Raw genomic sequence first — 19511 nt, 5'->3', positions numbered from 1 at the left:
TCACTGACAGAGACCAGGAGACATTGAGGACATCTCCTTCCTCACTGATGGACCACCAGTGACCTGTCCTCTGAGCAGATGGAGAGTCGGGTCACACATGACTGAGAAACCATCTTCGCCTGCTGGACTGTTGCTCGTCTGATGTTCTGCTCATGGTTCTTGGCACCTTATGACCCCACCTGACCTCCCGTCTTTCTCCACGCTGATATTTTTGGGTTTGTAATGATAAAAGTGTATTCTTAATAAACACTAAATGTAAACGTTGCGCCGCCACGGACGGAATAAATGTGTGAAGGAGCCCCAGCAGCTGCTGCTCACCAGGGTCCAGCAGCTCCAACCAGGTTCTGCTTCAGTAAAACATTGACTTTTATTTCATTCACATTGTGGAACCAAAGCTGACATCAGTTCTGGTTCCTGGTCGGAGCGGAGCCGCCTTAAAATCTACACGTAATCGAACATTTGATTGTCCAAACCTCGTTCTGATACTGGAGGTAGAACACTTGTCCCCCCCGTGAGGACGCTCCTGGGGGGGCTGTTCCTCTGTCTTTGATCTGTCTTTGATCATTCAGAGCACAAAAACCTTTTAGTTCCTGTCAAAATGAGGTCCGCTTTAGGCTGTGAAATCAACAGCACTGAAGACCTGATCCGTCTGGGGTGGATCCCTGGGTGGATCCCTGGGGAGAAGCTGCTCCTGAGGTCACACCTCTGTCGATCTGCTCCGCGTCATTCCTCTGGAATTAAGAACAAACAGCGATGACGTGACGGGAGGCTTTCCAAAGACTTGGAGCTCCTCGTATGTGTGGTTAACGTGTGCTAACCAGTTAGCCCATTAGCATCCAGAGCCCAACTCCCAGGGTGGGACTGGAACACTCTGTTTCGGCTGAATAAATCAGATCCACTGTGTTCTCGTATTTGCCTGCTTGACCGTAGCAGAGATGGATCAGAACGGCGCTGACTTACTGGAGTTCTTCCTTCAGTCGATCCAGTTTGTCCAGCAGCCGGTCGTTCTTGACCTTGCTGGGGTTGTCGGGGACAAACCACGCTGCCACGAACTTGCAGACCACCACCACGTGCTGAGTGGAGACGGAGAGACTTTAGACCGGACCGGCCGCCTCCGTCAGGACTCCTCAACGCACACAACCTCAAAGAGGACGACGAAAGCGAAGCGCACGGCCAAGACCAACCAGAACTGGGAGGTGAGCGTGTAGTCGGCGCCGCTGCGATAGTCCCTGTAGCTGCAAACACACAAGGCCGTCAGGTGGGCACCAGCGTGGCCGTCAGGTGGGCACCAGCGTGGCCGTCAGGTGGGCACCAGCGTGGCCGAGAGCAGCAGCTCCTCACCTGCACTGGGTCACGTTCAGGCCGCTCTCCGTCACCATCTGCTGGGCTAAAAAGTCCCTCCTGACCGCTGGGTGTGACAGCAGGGCGGTAGACAGAGTGTCGTTAATGTAGCCCTGCATGCAGCTGCAAACACAACGTTCAGGGGCATTAACGGGGCAGATGGTGGCAGATGTGGCAGCTGCTGACGGCCGAGACGCCACTGACTGTGTGTTGGGCCTTCCAGCAGCGCAGGGGCCGTACTGGTGACGGTAGACCAGGCGCGGGATGAAGTCCGACGACACGCCGATGACCAGGCCGTTAGCAATCACCGCTAACACTCCGATGGCCTCCAGCACCTTGGTCCAGATACCTGAACACACCAAGCGGATGGTCAACGTTAACTCGGCAGCTGCCACAGGAAACAGGTGCCGGTCTCACCGATGTCGTTGGTCTTCCTCGGGACCATCCGCCGCTCCAGCCGGACCATTTTGATGGCGTCCAGGCGGATCTCAAAGATGTTGTTGATGAGGGCGAGCAGAGGAGCCAGAGGGAAGGCTGCCACAAATATGGTGGTGAAGCTGAACTGCATCACTGCAACAGACTCCGTTTAAAGCCTCCACATGGCGACCACGCTGCTGGACCCTCTTGGTGGACTACATTTAGTCACACTCCTCAAGAGGTCCAGCTCAAAACGGGAGGGCGGCGGCATGGACTCACCCATCTCCAGGAACTCATTGAACAGGCTGAAGGCATCAGTGTCGGCCATGTGGTAGTTGCGTAACCAGTCCTGGAGTTTGCAGATGTCACATGGTTCCACACAGCCCTGCTCATCACGACAGGCCTTCCTGTAACACTGGCCACACTTCCTCTGCAGCTTATTGGCAGTGTTTCTCCTCAGACAGTTTTTCACCCAGCTGAAAAGGCAAAAGAGGGATTTTTCAGGTGGGGGTGTTGCGCTGGGAGGGCGAGGGTCTCTGGGAGGAGGGCGAGGGTCTCTGGGAGGAGGGCGAGGGTCTCTGGGAAGAGGGCGAGGGTCTCTGGGAAGAGGGCGAGGGTCTCTGGGAGGAGGGCTAGGGTCTCTGGGAGGAGGGCGAGGGTCTCTGGGAGGAGGGCTAGGGTCTCTGGGAGGAGGGCGAGGGTCTCTGGGAGAAGGGCGAGGGTCTCTGGGAGGAGGGCGAGGGTCTCTGGGAGGAGGGCTAGGGTCTCTGGGAGGAGGGCGAGGGTCTCTGGGAAGAGGGCGAGGGTCTCTGGGAAGAGGGCTAGGGTCTCTGGGAGGAGGGCTAGGGTCTCTGGGAGGAGGGCGAGGGTCTATGGGAGGAGGGCTAGGGTCTCTGGGAGGAGGGCTAGGGTCTCTGGGAGGAGGGCTAGGGTCTATGGGAGGAGGGCTAGGGTCTCTGGGAGGAGGGCTAGGGTCTATGGGAGGAGGGCTAGGGTCTCTGGGAGGAGGGCGAGGGTCTATGGGAAGAGGGCTAGGGTCTATGGGAGGAGGGCTAGGGTCTCTGGGAGGAGGGCGAGGGTCTATGGGAAGAGGGCTAGGGTCTCTGGGAGGAGGGCGAGGGTCTCTGGGAGGAGGGCGAGGGTCTCTGGGAAGAGGGCTAGGGTCTCTGGGAGGAGGGCTAGGGTCTCTGGGAGGAGGGCTAGGGTCTCTGGGAGGAGGGCGAGGGTCTATGGGAAGAGGGCTAGGGTCTCTGGGAGGAGGGCTAGGGTCTCTGGGAGGAGGGCGAGGGCCTCTGGGAGGAGGGCGAGGGTCTCTGGGAGGAGGGCGAGGGTCTCTGGGAGGAGGGCGAGGGTCTCTGGGAGGAGGGCTAGGGTCTCTGGGAGGAGGGCTAGGGTCTATGGGAGGAAGCACTCACGGCACAGTGAATTCAAAGATGTTGTTGAGAGTCTGTTTGAGAATCATGATTACAGACATCTGGATGAAGAGGTCCGTCAAACAGCCACTGGGGTGACACTGCAGGAACCAGATGTTCACATTAACATGTGGAAGCAACTCTTGGTGGATTCTCGAAAACAAATCTAAAAAAGTCTCTTCACCTCCTCAAGCCTCCAGCGAGCAATTCGCATGTAGTTTCCTGGATGTCCATTTATCCTGCCAGAGAAACCACACGTGTGTGTGTGTGAGTGTGTGTGTGTGTGTGTGTGAGTGTGTGTGTGAGGGATATCACAATAACTGATCAGGTGTACCTGCCCAGGAAGAAGGCCACGTAGAAGAGTGAAGAGAAGAGAGTGAAGAACTGGAACGTGAACATCTTGACAGTGAAGCTCCTCTCCGTAGCAGCGAAGGAGTTGGTCTTCTCTGGAGACACGTGAGGAACATTAGGCTGAAGCAGCCGGGCTCTGCTCACATGCTGCTTCTGATGCTCACCTATTTCACAGAGCTTGAAGGCCACCCAGCGGTTCACCTGGGGATGAAGCAACAGGACAACGTTGGGCTGGTTTCTGTGGGCTGACCAGCTCCAACCCTAACCCTGGACATCTAGCAGAGGTTCTGATCCTCAGAAGGTTCCTTTCATTTTCAACTACACACACTAAACGTACATTTTTAGCTTAGAAGGAAATTAGGCGTTCAAGCTGGCTGACCAGGTTTTTCCCAACGTCCTGGTCCTACATCTAACTGGCCAAAGACTCCTGGACCAAGGGGACCACACGGTCCTCTTTCCTGGCCTGATACTGTTTCAGCTGTAACAACCCCCCAAATGTGAAAGCCTCACCAAAATAACACTGAGCAAAGCCAGTAATAGTTTTCATCATCTCCTCACTATGAATTCAGTCCAGTTTACCAGCGGGACCCTTTGGATCTGCTGGTCTCAGGGACTCAACCACGTACCCGAGTCATGAGCTGAATGGTGAGGTAATGGAGCACGGCCCCCAGCGTCACGGCCACGGTGTTGGCGTGGTCCCTGATGAAGGCCCAGCTGCTCTCTGACATCAGGGGGGCCGCAATGACCCGGAACACCACCAGGGCCTGAGCCAGTCCGATGATCAGCATGAGCTGGAACACAAGCAGGTGCCCACGCAAGCGGCTTCAGCCCCAAGTGCAACGCGGTCCGAGGTTATTAACTATGAACGCACGGTCTCCTACCATGAGCGTCACCAGCACCAGGACCACTGCGCTGCGCAGGTAGGAGTGTTGGAAATGTCGGGGCTTGCAGTTGGGATCATTGACGATGTCGAGAATCAGCTCCTCCTGTCAACACAGCACAGGTGACACATGTTAAAGGCTATTACCGTGTAATAACCGAGCCTGCAGGGGGCAGTATGGCTGCCTTTGGCCTACACCTTTAAAAAGATCAATAACACGGTAATAAAGGTGTCGTTACCTCCTCTTCACACCAGTCATAGACCTTCCACTCCGAGACGTGTCTGGCCCGGTGTCTCTTCCACAGCTCCAGGAACAGCGTGGCTGGAGGCACAGCGAGGAGCAGGTGAGGAGCAGGTGAGGAGCAGGTGAGGAGCAGAGTGAGGAGCACAGTGAGGGGCAGGTGAGGAGCAGGTGAGGAGCAGGTGAGGAGCAGGTGAGGAGCAGAGTGAGGAGCAGGTGAGGAGCAGGTGAGGAGCAGAGCGAGGAGCAGGTGAGGAGCAGGTGAGGAGCAGAGCGAGGAGCAGAGTGAGGAGCAGGTGAGGAGCAGGTGAGGAGCAGGTGAGGAGCAGAGCGAGGAGCAGAGTGAGGAGCAGGTGAGGAGCAGGTGAGGAGCAGGTGAGGAGCAGAGCGAGGAGCAGGTGAGGAGCAGGTGAGGAGCAGGTGAGGAGCAGGTGAGGAGCAGAGCGAGGAGCAGGTGAGGAGCAGAGCGAGGAGCAGGTGAGGAGCAGAGCGAGGAGCAGGTGAGGAGCAGGTGAGGAGCAGAGCGAGGAGCAGAGTGAAGAGCAGGTGAGGAGCAGGTGAGGAGCAGGTGAGGAGCAGAGCGAGGAGCAGAGTGAAGAGCAGGTGAGGAGCAGGTGAGGAGCAGAGCGAGGAGCAGGTGAGGAGCAGGTGAGGAGCAGAGCGAGGAGCAGGTGAGGAGCAGGTGAGGAGCAGAGCGAGGAGCAGGTGAGGAGCAGGTGAGGAGCAGAGTGAAGAGCAGGTGAGGAGCAGGTGAGGAGCAGGTGAGGAGCAGGTGAGGAGCAGAGTGAGAGCAGTGAGGAGCAGGTGAGGAGCAGGTGAGGAGCAGAGTGAAGAGCAGGTGAGGAGCAGGTGAGGAGCAATGAGGAGCAGAGTGAAGAGCAGGTGAGGAGCAGATGAGGAGCAGATGAGGAGCAGGTGAGGAGCAGAGCGAGGAGCAGGCGAGGAGCAGGCGAGGAGCAGAGCGAGGAGCAGGCGAGGAGCAGAGCGAGGAGCAAGTGAGGAGCAGAGCGGGAGCAGGTGAGGAGCAGATGAGGAGCAGGTGAGGAGCAGGCGAGGAGCAGAGCGAGGAGCAGGCGAGGAGCAGAGCGAGGAGCAGGTGAGGAGCAGATGAGGAGCAGGTGAGGAGCAGATGAGGAGCAGAGTGAAGAGCAGGTGAGAGCAGGCGGAGCAGAGCGAGGAGCAGAGCGAAGAGCAGAGCGAGGAGCAAGTGAGGAGCAGATGAGGAGCAGAGTGAAGAGCAGGTGAGGAGCAGGTGAGGAGCAGGTGAGGAGCAGAGCGAAGAGCAGAGCGAGGAGCAAGTGAGGAGCAGAGCGAGGAGCAGAGCGAGGAGCAAGTGAGGAGCAGAGTGAGGAGCAGGTGAGGAGCAGAGCGACTCACCCCAGATGGCCATGAACATGGCAAAGGCAACAGTTCCCTCGTTGTCGAACAAGTGGCTGATCTGGACCAAGAGAGGATTTAATCACCAGTCTGGTCCAACGTACAGGAGTAGCATAGGGTAGCTTACCTTAGCATAGGGTAGCTTACCTTAGCAGAGGGTAGCTTACCTTAGCAGAGGGTAGCTTACCTTAGCAGAGGGTAGTTTACCTTAGCATAGGGTAGCTTACCTTAGCAGAGGGTAGCTTACCTTAGCAGAGGGTAGCTTACCTTAGCAGAGGGTAGCTTACCTTAGCAGAGGGTAGTTTACCTTAGCATAGGTAGCTTACCTTAGCAGAGGTAGCTTACCTTAGCAGAGGGTAGCTTACCTTAGCAGAGGGTAGCTTACCTTAGCAGAGGGTAGCTTACCTTAGCAGAGGGTAGTTTCCTTAGCATAGGGTAGCTTACCTTAGCAGAGGGTAGCTTACCTAGCAGAGGGTAGCTTACCTTAGCAGAGGGTAGCTTACCCTAGCAGAGGGTAGCTTACCTTAGCAGAGGGTAGCTTACCTTAGCAGAGGGTAGCTTACCTTAGCAGAGGGTAGCTTACCTTAGCAGAGGGTAGCTTACCTTAGCAGAGGGTAGCTTACCTTAGCATAGGAGCACGTGTCTGACAGCTGCCACACTTTACATATATTGTCACATCGAGGACACATGATGACGCTGGACTCACACACTTCCAGACTGTGGACACAGTAAGTTTGGACTCTTTCAGTGTTTTGGCACCAAAAACACAGAGAAAGGAACATTTTTGAGCTGATCTCTCAGAAAAGGAAGAAACCCGTCGTGTTGAGGAAACCCATTTGATCAGTGTGGACCTCATAATTCTAACATGGGAGAGATCAGTGAGTCCACCAGCACCACTCCGTATGTGCGTCTATATTAGAACCTCTAACTCAGGGACGGGGACAAAGGGGCTCCGGCCAGCACATTGTGGATCACCTTGAGAAGCCTCAAAGAATTATTAACAGTGGACATCTTACATGAGCGGATTAGTGTTGAAGAAGGCAATCCATACGGAAGATGACGACACCCAAAATGGCAGCTGGAACCAGCAGCCTGGTGTACCAGCCCAGCCACAGGTAGTACAGGGCCACCTTCTCTCCAAAATAGGACCTGGCGGGACATTCAGCCACAAGTCACTCACATACAGAAGCATCTTGGATTTCATTTTTCCTCTCTCCTCTCCTCTCCTCTCCTCTCCTCTCCTCTCCTCTCTCCTCCTCTCCTCTCTCTCTCTCTCCTCTCCTCTCCTCTCCTCTCTCTCCTCTCCTCTCTCTCCTCTCCTCTCCTCTCCTCTCCTCTCCTCTCCTCTCCTCCTCTCCCTCTCCTCTCCTCTCCTCTCCCCCCTCCCCTCCCCTCCCTGGCTGTTCTGGCTGTTCTGGCTGTTCTGACTGTTCTGTCTGGTCTGTCTGGTCTGGCTGGTCCTTGTTCTGGCTGTTCTGGCTGTTCTGGCTGGTCCTTGTTCTGGCTGTTCTGGCTGGTCCTTGTTCTGGCTGTTCTGGCTGTTCTGGCTGGTCCTTGTTCTGGCTGTTCTGGCTGTTCTGGCTGTTCTGGCTGTTCTGGCTGGTCCTTGTTCTGGCTGTTCTGGCTGTTCTGGCTGTTCTGGCTGTTCTGGCTGGTCCTTGTTCTGGCTGTTCTGGCTGGTCCTTGTTCTGGCTGTTCTGCTGCTGTTCTGTCTGGTCTGTGGAGAAGAATCCCCCATTGTGGACTCGAGGATTAACTAGAGACAATCCCAAACTGACTTGACATCGTTGAATGGCTGGTTTGTGAAGAGCGCCGACCATCGAGCCCACTTCTTCTTCAGTTTCTTCTGCTTCTTTTTCTGTGAACGGTGCAACATCACATCATAAATGCTGGTTTTCCCTCAACAACAGGACAACACGAAAAGTTGAAGAATCAATGAGTGTGTAGAGGGATTTTAATAAAAGATCCAAAATGGCTGCAGGAGGAAGACGGAGGACTACCAGCAGCAAAGCACACCAGGATGGGGTCAGGAGAGGACTCAAAACCACATCAGATCAAGGTAAAAGCAGACCTGGGCTGGCAAGTTCCACCAGCTCCATCCTGAGCACAGACCAGCCTGTCACCATCCTGCCCACCCTGCTACCTTCTCTGGGGCAGGGACATCTTCCAGCACCTCCTCTATGGCCTCTAATCCTCCCCCCCACCACTACCTAACCCTGACCCTGCTCCTGGGTGGTGCTGAAATAGAGAAAAGAGGGGTCTGTGACCTGATGGCTACATGGACCATGGACTACCTCCCCAACAGACCCTACAGGACTGTGTGTCCGATGTGGTGGGCTGCAGCCCCACTACTACATCTGACGCCCTCCACAGATAGCTGGAGGACCCCCGAACCAGGTCGGGAATAACTTAAAACCAGGGAGTGTGTCAGCTGGTGTGAGCAGAACATGCTAGTACCTGGGGCTTCACTTCAACACATCAAAACCCTGCAGGAGGTCAGAGGTCAAGAGTCAAGCGACAGTTGCCTGATGGCGCTTCTGTCCTTCCTAATAGCCACAGACCGAGTTACCTGGGCCAGACTGTCTCAGTTAGGTTTTATTACTTTGATTAGATTTTATTACCTGTCTACTCATCTGATTAAATTATTCATCTGATTAATCAAAGTGTTACTTTGATAATTTTGGTTTTGAAAAAAAAAAAAAAAACCTGAACGGGCCAATAAAAAATTGTTGGGCTCGAGACCCCAACAAGCACGTTAGTATTGAGCTGGTCGAAGATATAACTATATATACTGTAGATATTCTTGGTTCTAGCTGGTGACCGTCTCAGAGGTGCCAGCAGACTCTTGATGTTGCACTCTGAACCCTTCATGGCTACAACGTTGCAGATCACTCAGCACATCAAAGCTACAACCGGGTTCAGCTAAAGCAACACAAGACCGGGACAGGGGAGACTACTATCACACCGCACTATACGCTACTAACTAGTCTCCTGTCAGAGAGGGTGAACTCATTCTGAACATGAGCAGATATCTGGACTGGTTAAAAGCTGCTGACTCACCTCATGGAGACAGAACATGGTTTCAAACACGCCCTTCATGAGCAGCTCCTTCAGATTCTCTGGAGAGAAGCAGAGCAGCATTATCACCTTTCTACTCAGTAGCCACGAAGCTTTGGCCTCTGGCATGATGCTTCACCTCCTGTGTTGATGAAGGTCTCATTAACGATGAAGTTGACCAGTCGGATCCTGAGAAAGAGGAGATGTTAATATTAGATCTGCAGCAGTGGGACACAGGTACAACAGGTGGGTGACTGACAAAGGGGTGAGTTCTCCCCCCTTATCCCAATATTAAGTACTCATTTGTCTCTTGTATCTTTAGGTGGAACCCTTGGGGGGAGCAGTCAGCATTCCCCTAATCTGGGGAATTCCTTATTGCCAGGACAAACAGGACTCCTAGACGTCCCCGAGGACAGATCCTCATAAAAGATTGTTAGACCATGTGGTTAGCTCCTGTTCCTGAGGGGTTTGATTTGCAGAGCAATGAGTACAAGTTTTGGCCCAATTAATAAGAACACATTGAGGTAATTTAATAGTTTTTATTTAAAGATACGCCTTAATTTGTCCAACTGCTCATTTCTTCTGGTTTTATACATAAAACAGCAGGGTGTCATCAGCATACAATGAAAACTGATGGCACACTTCCATTTATTACGTCCTAAATGAAGCTGGGACAAAGTGAAAAGGATTGGGTTATGGTTAGAGTGAAAGGGTTAGGGTTAGGGTTAGGGTTAGGGTGAAAAGGATTGGGTTAGGGTTAGGGTGAAAAGGATTGGGTTAGGGTTAGAGTGAAAAGGGTTGGGTTAGGGTTAGGGTTAGGGTTAGGGTGAAAAGGATTGGGTTAGGGTTAGAGTGAAAAGGGTTAGGGTTAGGGTTAGGGTGAAAAGGATTGGGTTAGGGTTAGGGTTAGGGTTAGGGTGAAAAGGATTGGGTTAGGGTTAGAGTGAAAAGGGTTAGGGTTAGGGTTAGGGTGAAAAGGATTGGGTTAGGGTTAGAGTGAAAAGGATTGGGTTAGGGTTAGGGTTAGGGTTAGGGTGAAAAGGATTGGGTTAGGGTTAGGGTGAAAAGGATTGGGTTATGGTTAGAGTGAAAAGGGTTAGGGTTAGGGTTAGGGTGAAAAGGATTGGGTTATGGTTAGAGTGAAAAGGGTTAGGGTTAGGTTTAGGGTGAAAAGGATTGGGTTAGGGTTAGAGTGAAAAGGGTTGGGTTAGGGTTAGAGTGAAAAGGATTGGGTTAGGGTTAGGGTTAGGGTGAAAAGGATTGGGTTAGGGTTAGAGAGAAAAGGATTGGGTTAGGGTGAAAAGGGTTAGGGTTAGGGTGAAAAGGGTTAGGGTGAGGGTTAGGGTTAGGGTTAGGGTGAAAAGGGTTAGGGTGAAAAGGGTTAGGGTTAGGGTGAAAAGGATTGGGTGAGGGTGAAAAGGATTGGGTTAGGGTTAGGGTGAAAAGGATTGGTCCGCATACGAAACCCTGTGGAACGCCAAGATCACCTGCAGTATCAGAGGGATCTTCAAGGCCAGCACTGTCCCTTTGATCTTAGCGCTTATCAACTGCCTAAAGACAACTTTGACAAACTGTCCTTCTTTTGGAAGCTGATCATGTGTTATGAGTATTCTTGACAGTTTCAGCCGCTACATAATAGTAGCATCACTTATGTAAACACTTAATTGGACCTGGTTTGACCGGGATCCTGTGCAACAAACTGACAATGACCACATTACAAAGCCTCTATAATCTGACTACATGGGGTTAGTGGCCACGCCTGAACGGCCTCTTCTCCTCCTGGGGGGGTGTTTTAAACAGGTGAGAGGTGACGTCTCAGAGCCCCACCTCTGGTTAATGATGGCCAAACCTGTACACCACTGTCCTCAAACCAGTGTCCTCTGTCCTTCAGATGCAGGCGAGTCCTCTGTCCTTCAGATGCAGGCGAGTCCTCTGTCCTTCAGATGCAGGCGAGTCCTCTGTCCTTCAGATGCAGGCGAGTCCTCTGTCCTTCAGATGCAGGCGAGTCCTCTGTCCTTCAGATGCAGGCGAGTCCTCTGTCCTTCAGATGCAGGCGAGTCCTCTGTCCTTCAGATGCAGGCGAGTCCTCTGTCCTTCAGATGCAGGCGAGTCCTCTGTCCTTCAGATGCAGGCGAGTCCTCTGTCCTTCAGATGCAGGCGAGTCCTCTGTCCTTCAGATGCAGGCGAGTCCTCTGTCCTTCAGATGCAGGCGAGTCCTCTGTCCTTCAGATGCAGGCGAGTCCTCTGTCCTTCAGATGCAGGCGAGTCCTCTGTCCTTCAGAGGCAGGCGAGTCCTCTGTCCTTCAGAGGCAGGCGAGTCCTCTGTCCTTCAGATGCAGGCGAGTCCTCTGTCCTTCAGAGCAGGCGAGTCCTCTGTCCTTCAGAGGCAGGCGAGTCCTCTGTCCTTCAGAGGCAGGCGAGTCCTCTGTCCTTCAGAGCAGGCGAGTCCTCTGTCCTTCAGATGCAGGCGAGTCCTGTCCTTCAGATGCAGGCGAGTCCTCTGTCCTTCAGAGCAGGCGAGTCCTCTGTCCTTCAGATGCAGGCGAGTCCTCTGTCCTTCAGATGCAGGCGAGTCCTCTGTCCTTCAGATGCAGGCGAGTCCTCTGTCCTTCAGATGCAGGCGAGTCCTCTGTCCTTCAGATGCAGGCGAGTCCTCTGTCCTTCAGATGGCAGGCGAGTCCTCTGTCCTTCAGATGCAGGCGAGTCCTCTGTCCTTCAGATGCAGAGTCCTCTGTCCTTCAGATGCAGGCGAGTCCTCTGTCCTTCAGATGCAGGCGAGTCCTCTGTCCTTCAGAGGCAGGTGTCCTCTGTCCTTCAGATGCAGGCGAGTCCTCTGTCCTTCAGATGCAGGCGAGTCCTCTGTCCTTCAGATGCAGGCGAGTCCTCTGTCCTTCAGATGCAGGCGAGTCCTCTGTCCTTCAGATGCAGGTGAGTCCTCTGTCCTTCAGATGCAGGTGAGTCCTCTGTCCTTCAGAGGCGAGTCCTCTGTCCTTCAGAGGCAGGCGAGTCCTCTGTCCTTCAGATGCAGGTGAGTCCTGGCCTGAGGAGCTGGCTCTTCTATGTTGGGCCATGTGCGGTTGTTTAGTCTCCCCAGTGAACAGGTCTGGACATCCCTCGCTGCACTGGACTGCCCACACTACCTTACGTAGCCCTGTCCATTGGGGAGACAACACAACCCCTTCACAGAGCCAACTCCTCAGGCCAGGAGTCAACAGTTCACCTGCATCTGAAGGACAAAGGACACTCGATCATCATCTTTAACCATCATTAACCAGGGGTGGGGCTCTGAGACATCACCTCTCACCTGTTTACAGTACAGGATTGAAAAACCTCCTCAGGAGGAGAAGAGGCCTTTCACACATGGCCACTAACCAACCCCATTAATGATGAGGGGCGGAGCCACCAACCACCAGGTGAATGAAGCTCCAAAGGTGTTCATGGCTCCTGAAGAGCAGAAGAACCTGGAACTCCCCAACAGTCCGTTAGAACTGATGAAGGCTCCTGGATAAGAGGTGAAACGTCTTCATGGAATGCTAACGGCTGCTGTGATTCAACTAGCAGGATTACCAGGTCCTGGAGGAGCGAGAACCTTCACAGACATAAAGCCTCCATCATTCACTCCAACTCTTGGGGCTTTTCTTGCCCCCTCTCAACCCTCTGGCAGGTACACGACGAGGACTTCGTTGCTAACATCTACGGTCAATGATCTGGTACAGAACGACGCCTGGGGCCACTGAAGGAAAACCTGACCATGCATCAACTAGCCTCCCAAATGTGCTGGTGTGTGCACGTTACCTGGTGGCCTGGGTGACGCGCCCTTCACATCTCCGCACCAGTTGCAGGAGTCAGAAACTTTGAGCAGATACTGGTACTCTTCAAATATCTCAGATGGGGCACGAAGACCATAGAATACTTTGTCATCATGGACGATTTTCTACGAGGGGGGGTTGGGAGAGCGCGTGTTTCAGTCACATGTTCAGTGTTTGGAGATCTGGACAGTTCAGCCGCACCGAGACTTTGAAGTTTTTTCTCCAGTTGTTGAATGAAGGCCGTCTGTCTCAGAGCCTTCTGGTCCGTTTCATCCTCCTGCTTGTGGGCCACCAGGACGTAATCAAATGTCCTCTGTGCTGGCTGCACAAAGACACGCCCACATTAAACAGTTACTGTGCGTCATCATTGGGAGGCTCCCAAACGTCAGCGGGAGCTAAAGCTAAAGCTAAAGCGTAGCTGTCAAGGCAACGGTGTATCGCTGGTAGGACGTCAACTCTGCTTTAGCTGGCACATACGTACACAAGGACATTACTCTTTAATGTATAGATGAGTAGAAGCCTTAGTAAAGCATCAGCTGTGCTTATCAAAATGATCTCAATAAATCTGAAGGTGTTATGAATCACACTGAGCTTTATGCTCTAGATGTGGCCTGATAGATCACCCTTTAATAGTAATAAATATCCGTACCAGTGAAGGCAGGAGAGGGTCACTGCTTCCATCCTTCCGTCTGCTCCAAAGCTCAAAGGGTTCCTTTTAAAAGAGAGACGGGTCAGGAGCTAAAGCACAAGCAGAGAACATCCTTAAAAACATCCTTCATATCACCATTTTCAATGCTAAATCAGGACTCAGCAAAATAAATGAACCCATAAAGGCTTTTCCAGACTGGCTCGAGCCGTCTCTGCCCCCCCCTTCCCAACGTTCCAGACCTGACGAACCGCTTCTCAGAAGAAGCAGCACTCATGATCTTCTCAGACAAAAAGAACTGCTCTCTGTTCTGGCTTCGTCTGTCCTCTGGGTCACAGTTAAAAACGGACTCTGGGATCGCTGGTTCCAGGTCATGTCATTGCCATGAAGTGATGAAAGTGGTCCAGGTAAATGGCCCTTCTGATCCGGACTAATGTGGTTTTAACATGGCGACCTCTGACAGGACGTAGCAGGACAGAGGACGTTCCTGCCATCGTTCCCTCTCTTTTCTTCTGGCTACCTTTAAAAAGCAGTAAAAACCTTGATTTCTGGCTGTGGCCCCCAGCTGAGAGGGAACTCACCTCAGGTAGCTCATTTCATGATGAAGACTTGAGAGTCCGTCTCTAAACTGTGACCAGTCAGGACACAATCATGAGAAACGGCTGCAGCTGACGGTTCCTGGTCTGTTGACTAAAGGCTACAGACACAGGGAGGGGGGGTCGGACTGAAATGTTACCATATAGACCTATAGGAATCGTTAGGGTTGGGGCCAGAGAGGACCGGTAAGGGTGGGTCAGAGCTTCAGCACCCAGCAGAATACAGCTCTGGCTCCATGTTGGAGTTTGGGTTAGGGTTAGGGTTAGGGTTGGGGGGCCAGTTTCCTTGCTGAAAGCCTGTTTGTCCACCTGGTAGGACTGGTTTACCTGCCTCTTGAGTCCAAAATTCAACCCTACCGAGAGTTTGTGACAGAATTTGAACATCAAACCAACATAATTCAAATGGAGCTAAAAATGTTCCAAATCTTGGAAACCACAGGTGACACACGACTTCACACGTGTATTCAGTTCACTCTTTTACAGGATCTTTCTTTCTTTTTAAGCTCAAACGAAAGAGGACCAGCACGGTCTTCTTCTAACAGGTTTACAGGCGTATGCAGGTCCGGACCTGCCACAACATTCGCCTGTTTTCTCTGGGTCGTCTCTCAGGTGTGTTTACAGGCCTCGCTGCCATTTATATATAGATTATCAGGCAGATAAGGTTCAACCTCCTGGACTCACGTCACACATGAAACTTCAGGCCTGGGTGGGACCCACCCTGAGAGGGAAACAGGTTTTCCTTTGACCCGAGCCCTCACAACACGACACTGACGTTGGAAACAGTCACGCAACTCTTGAGTTTGTGTCAAAAACAACATGCAAAGGTTCCAGTAGGTGAGCAGGTGCCTTTTTAAAAGGAAGATGAATAAACCGGGGGGGCTGTTCCACATGTGGCCCAGCTGCAGGCCTGAGCCGAAGCCTCAAATTAGCCAAAAGAAAAGAGACATTGATGTGTAAAGAGACGATGAAAGGCCAAAGTAGCTGATGAGGAACCAGAAGAAACAGGTTCCCCCCCAAATGTTCCCCATTCAGCTCAGATAACAGAAGGAACAGGGCTGAACGCGCCTTTTCCTCCAGACTGCATAACCTCTGTTACTAAACGTTGGTAGATATGTGCGCGCGCGCGCGCGTTTACCTCGGTCCTGTTGCACATGTCAGCAGTCTAACGTGGTGTTCCCTCGAGAATAGGTTCAGCCCACGAGTCCACCTTCGCGCCTCATCTTCAGGATCTTCAGGACCTTCAGGATCTTCAGGAGCTCGTTAACTGCGTCTCATCTTTGATCCCCACTTCCGTCCGTCTGTCCGTCCGTGCGTGAGACCGCGGTGCGTCAGGACGGCGCAGGTACAGGTGTGCCGTTTACCTGGCGCAGCTCTGACGTCATGTCCCGGGAAGTGCGGCGACTCCTGTTCTAAACCGGACCGAATCTCCCCCTTTGGCCTGTTTTCGAGTATTTAGCGTCTCCAAAAACAAACTGGTTTTATTTTGGAAAAATGACGCGAAGTTCTTGCTGATTAGCTCCTCTGGTGAGTCACGTGACTGCGGTTTGGACGTGTTCAGAGAAGCAGCTGCAGCATTTAAACCCTATTTACAGGAGAAAGGTGATCAAACGTGCACGTTCCTGCCCTCTTTTACCTTCAAAATAAAACTGAGCTTCTCCAGCAGGCGGCGCTGCATCTACCCGCCTCAGAGGCCACCCCAACAACTGCCCCCCCCTCCTCTCCGACTAGTGGTTATTTCTTCTGCCCCCCCCTTCTGTATCCATCTACAGGCATCACCACCTTCATAGTTGTATGCTGACCTACTGACCTCTGACCCCGCTGACCCACTCAACTCGACTCTACCGGCAGCTGATTTTAATTAATATAAAGTATTTCTATGTTCTCCTCTCCCCTCATCCTTCTCCTCTTCCTCTCCTACCTATTCTCTCCTCTCCTCTCCCCTCCCTCTCCCCTCTCCCCTCCCTCTCCTCTCCGTCTCCTCTCCTCTCCTCTCCCTCTCCTCTCCTCCCCTCCTCCTCTCCCTCTCCTCTCATCCTCTCCCCCCCTCCCTCTCCTCTCATCCTCTCCCCCCTCTCCTCTCCTCTCCCTCCTCCTCCCTCCCTCTCTCTCATCCTCTCCCCCCTCTCCTCTCCTCTCCTCCCCTCTCCTCTCCCCCCTCCCCTCTCCTCTCCCTCCTTCCCTCCTCCTCTCCCTCCCCTCCTCTCCTCTCCTCCTCTACCCCCCCCCCCCCCATCATCAGGAGGGTCCCCCTACATGAGCCTGGTCCTGCTCCAGGTTTCTTCCTGTTAAAGGGGAGTTTTTCCTGCCACTGTTGCTTGTTGGGGTCAGGCCCTGGATTCTGGAGAGGGTCTAGAGACAGTTCTGATTTAACAGATGCTGATAAATAAGATTGATCGATTGATTGATTACATACACACACACACCACATACATACATACCATACATACACACACACACACACATACATACATACACATACATACATACACACACACACATACTTTTAGAAGGCGACATAAAAACGTGTCTTTTATATTTACAGGCCATGTTTACAGGTGTCCCTTTACAGTCAACATGATGGTTTTCAGCACAATTAATGGTAACCGTGGCAAACATTTTTGTAGACCCAGCTGCACATCAATTTCCAGTGGACGTTCCATGATGGGATGTAATATCCCTCAGTCACTCCATGAACAAGAGATCTGCTGGAAGAGTTCCTCCAGGTTGACTGTCCTGGAAGGCTGCAGCGAGCTCTTGGAAGGACCCGTAGCTCCTCACCTCAAGCCCTGCAGACTGGCACAGGAACCCCTGCTGTTAGACCCCTGCTGTTAGACCCCCTGTGTTAGACCCAACCCCTGCTGTTAGACCCCTGCTGTTAGACCCCTGCTGTTAGACCCCTGCTGTTAGACCCCCCCTGCTGTTAGACCCCTGCTGTTACCCCTGCTGTTAGACCCACACCTGCTGTTAGACCCACCCCTGCTGTTAGACCCACCCCTGCTGTTAGACCCCTGCTGTTAGACCCACCCTGCTGTTAGACCCCTGCTGTTAGACCCCACCTGTGTTAGACCCCTGCTGTTAGACCCACCCCTGCTGTTAGACCCCTGCTGTTAGACCCCTGCTGTTAGACCCACACCTGTTGTTAGACCCCTGCTGTTAGACCCACCCTGCTGTTAGACCCCTGCTGTTAGACCCCTGCTGTTAGACCCCTGCTGTTAGACCCACACCTGTTGTTAGACCCCTGCTGTTAGACCCACCCCTGCTGTTAGACCCACCCCTGCTGTTAGACCCCTGCTGTTAGACCCCTGCTGTTAGACCCCTGCTGTTAGACCCACACCTGTTGTTAGACCCCTGCTGTTAGACCCCTGCTGTTAGACCCACCCCTGCTGTTAGACCCCTGCTGTTAGACCCCTGCTGTTAGACACCTGTCGCACACACACACACACACACACACACCACACGGATCCATGATCCTCGGTCTGTGCAAAAAGGCCCGACACACCCCATCGGCTTCAGTCAACGGTGGCTCAGGTTCCGGGTTCGAGGGTCAGCTGACCAAACTGTTGGAGGACCCAAAAGGAACAAGTTCATCGGTCAATAAACTGCTGCTCCATGTGTCTTGAGGACAGTCGGCTGTGTTTTGGGTCGGTGGAACCTGTCCAGGAACATCATTGATCACCACTGAGGGCTTCTCCTCTCACAGGGGTCTTCCAGTGGTTCAGTCCTACGAGGACACCCTCTGTGGTGACCCAGGACCCACAGCTCGCTTTGGGCATTACTCAATCCTTCCACATGCGTTTTTCCATGTTCTTGCACATCTTCCTGGATTTGGAGGCCGTTCTGAAGCCTTTCAGCTGGTTTGACCCCGCGCCGCCTCTCATTGTCTCCGCTATCGTTTGGAGAGCAAGTGTGTGGAGATCAGAATGAGAACCTGTACCTGACGCTGGATGGACGTGAGGCTTCGATCAGAACCTTCATCATCTTATCTTTGCATTTCTTGCCGGAAGAATCCACATCGATCTTCACCGTCTTCAAAGGCGACAAAACTCCTGGAGACACACACACAAACACACACATGTTCCCTCACACTGCAGTAGAATAACAGCCTCTTGGCGTTTGGTTCAGGGTCAGTAACTCGTCATGGACCCAGTCTCAAAGTCACATGACTGCGTCCTCACCTGAGGAGCCAAAAAAGGCTCCCGAGGAAAAAAACCAGACTGACAAAGAGAAGACAAACTTGCAGCAGAAGGTCTTGGACCAGAAGAAGAAACATCCCACCAAACCCGTGAGCATATGAGAACCGCCTGCACCCTGGGCCCACATCACCCAGTGGGACCCCATCGAGGTCAGAGGTCAGGAGCACCAGTGTCGGGTCACTTCACTGATGCTGAGAGAGTCCCAAGGTCAGCAGAGACCAGTGAGACCAGTGAGACCAGTGAACCGACGATTTATGGACCGGACCCTTTCTGTGGAATAAGAACACACCTTGGGTGTTAACTGACAGGGATTACAGTGCAGCACAGACGCTGACCGTCACCTTGACTTGGAGTCGGTCCCCCTGCAGGATCAGCAGGATGCTGCGTCCCAGGAACAGCATCCCAGAAAGCTGCAGCTGGTGGGTCCAACGCTCCAGGAGCTTGATGTAGCGCCTCCTGTCACGAATGTGGTCCAGCAGCAGGACAACAGTCCGGTCTGGGTCTGGGGCCGCCTCCTCGTCTCTGCCAGCGCACGTGTCCATTCGCTGCACATGCTCCTGTGGAAACACCGGGAGACACGTTGAAGAGTGTGTGTGTGGTGTTGTGTGTGTGTGAGAGCGGAGCAGCACCCTGACCTGCACACCCTCCACCAGCCGGTTGTAACATCGGCTCTGCTGGTAACGCTGGCAGCCTGGTCCAGCAGCTTCTGCCTGATGTGGAGGCTCTGAGTCTTGGACAGGCGAGTGGATGTTACCGAGATGCCGGGGGGCAGGAGGGGTAAGCAGGGGGCAGGTGGAAGGACAGACTGATGTCCGGCCCACCTTCTCCTCCCACGGTCTGCTTGATGTGCACCACCAGCCCGTCCTGACCTGAACCGAACAAACGTAGCGGAATTACCGAGAGGGTTCTCGTGAAATGTGTTTGTCAGTAACTTCTCTCCATGGGGAAATGTAACTCATTGTTGCTGGACAGCTCAACGTTTCACAGTGCAGAAGATAAAACTCTTAGCTGCAGATTAGCTGCAAAGGTTTCGGTTCAATTAAAGAGCGCCTCATTTTCGGGAAGTGAAAGGTTCCCTGAAACGGACCGGAGCGGTGAACGAGCTGGAACTCCTCCTCTCCGCAGTAGATAGACGACAGCACCGACACCTCTTCCAGCGCAGCCTCCGACATTATTCCCTCAGCATTCCTG

The 19511-nt window shown here is 53.1% G+C and overlaps 1 protein-coding gene, 2 long non-coding RNA genes and 1 pseudogene across 3 annotated transcripts; all 4 read right to left on the bottom strand.

Annotated features, from left to right (window-relative positions):
• Positions 1-342: 342 nt before the first annotated feature.
• LOC101069702 (anoctamin-9-like) lies at positions 343-7064 on the bottom strand (the record flags this gene model as incomplete). Its single annotated transcript, XM_029846009.1, has 17 exons — positions 343-731; positions 961-1073; positions 1142-1235; positions 1342-1464; positions 1546-1690; positions 1759-1911; positions 2038-2234; positions 3174-3271; positions 3355-3409; positions 3505-3616; positions 3686-3722; positions 4148-4312; positions 4403-4507; positions 4641-4723; positions 6020-6080; positions 6643-6736; positions 7036-7064. Coding segments are annotated over 17 exons (1698 nt in total), but the record flags the coding sequence as incomplete, so codon positions are not given.
• Positions 7065-7076: 12 nt separating this feature from the next.
• On the bottom strand, positions 7077-12889 carry LOC115252156 (uncharacterized). Its single transcript, XR_003890596.1, has 5 exons — positions 12872-12889; positions 9216-9265; positions 9080-9138; positions 7798-7877; positions 7077-7168 (listed from the first exon to the last, which is right to left on the bottom strand). It is a non-coding gene; the product is annotated as an uncharacterized lncRNA (long non-coding RNA).
• Positions 12890-13103: 214 nt separating this feature from the next.
• Positions 13104-15721, bottom strand: LOC115252157 (uncharacterized). The gene is made up of 3 exons (XR_003890597.1): positions 15263-15721; positions 13535-13597; positions 13104-13207 (listed from the first exon to the last, which is right to left on the bottom strand). It is a non-coding gene; the product is annotated as an uncharacterized lncRNA (long non-coding RNA).
• Positions 15722-18155: 2434 nt separating this feature from the next.
• LOC115251960 (RWD domain-containing protein 3-like) lies at positions 18156-19511 on the bottom strand (annotated as a pseudogene).

The sequence above is a fragment of the Takifugu rubripes genome, chromosome 13 (assembly GCF_901000725.2).
Source record: "Takifugu rubripes chromosome 13, fTakRub1.2, whole genome shotgun sequence".
Taxonomy (NCBI): domain Eukaryota; kingdom Metazoa; phylum Chordata; class Actinopteri; order Tetraodontiformes; family Tetraodontidae; genus Takifugu; species Takifugu rubripes.
Note: the sequence above shows the minus strand (reverse complement) of the source record. Positions and strands in the feature narration are given on the sequence as shown.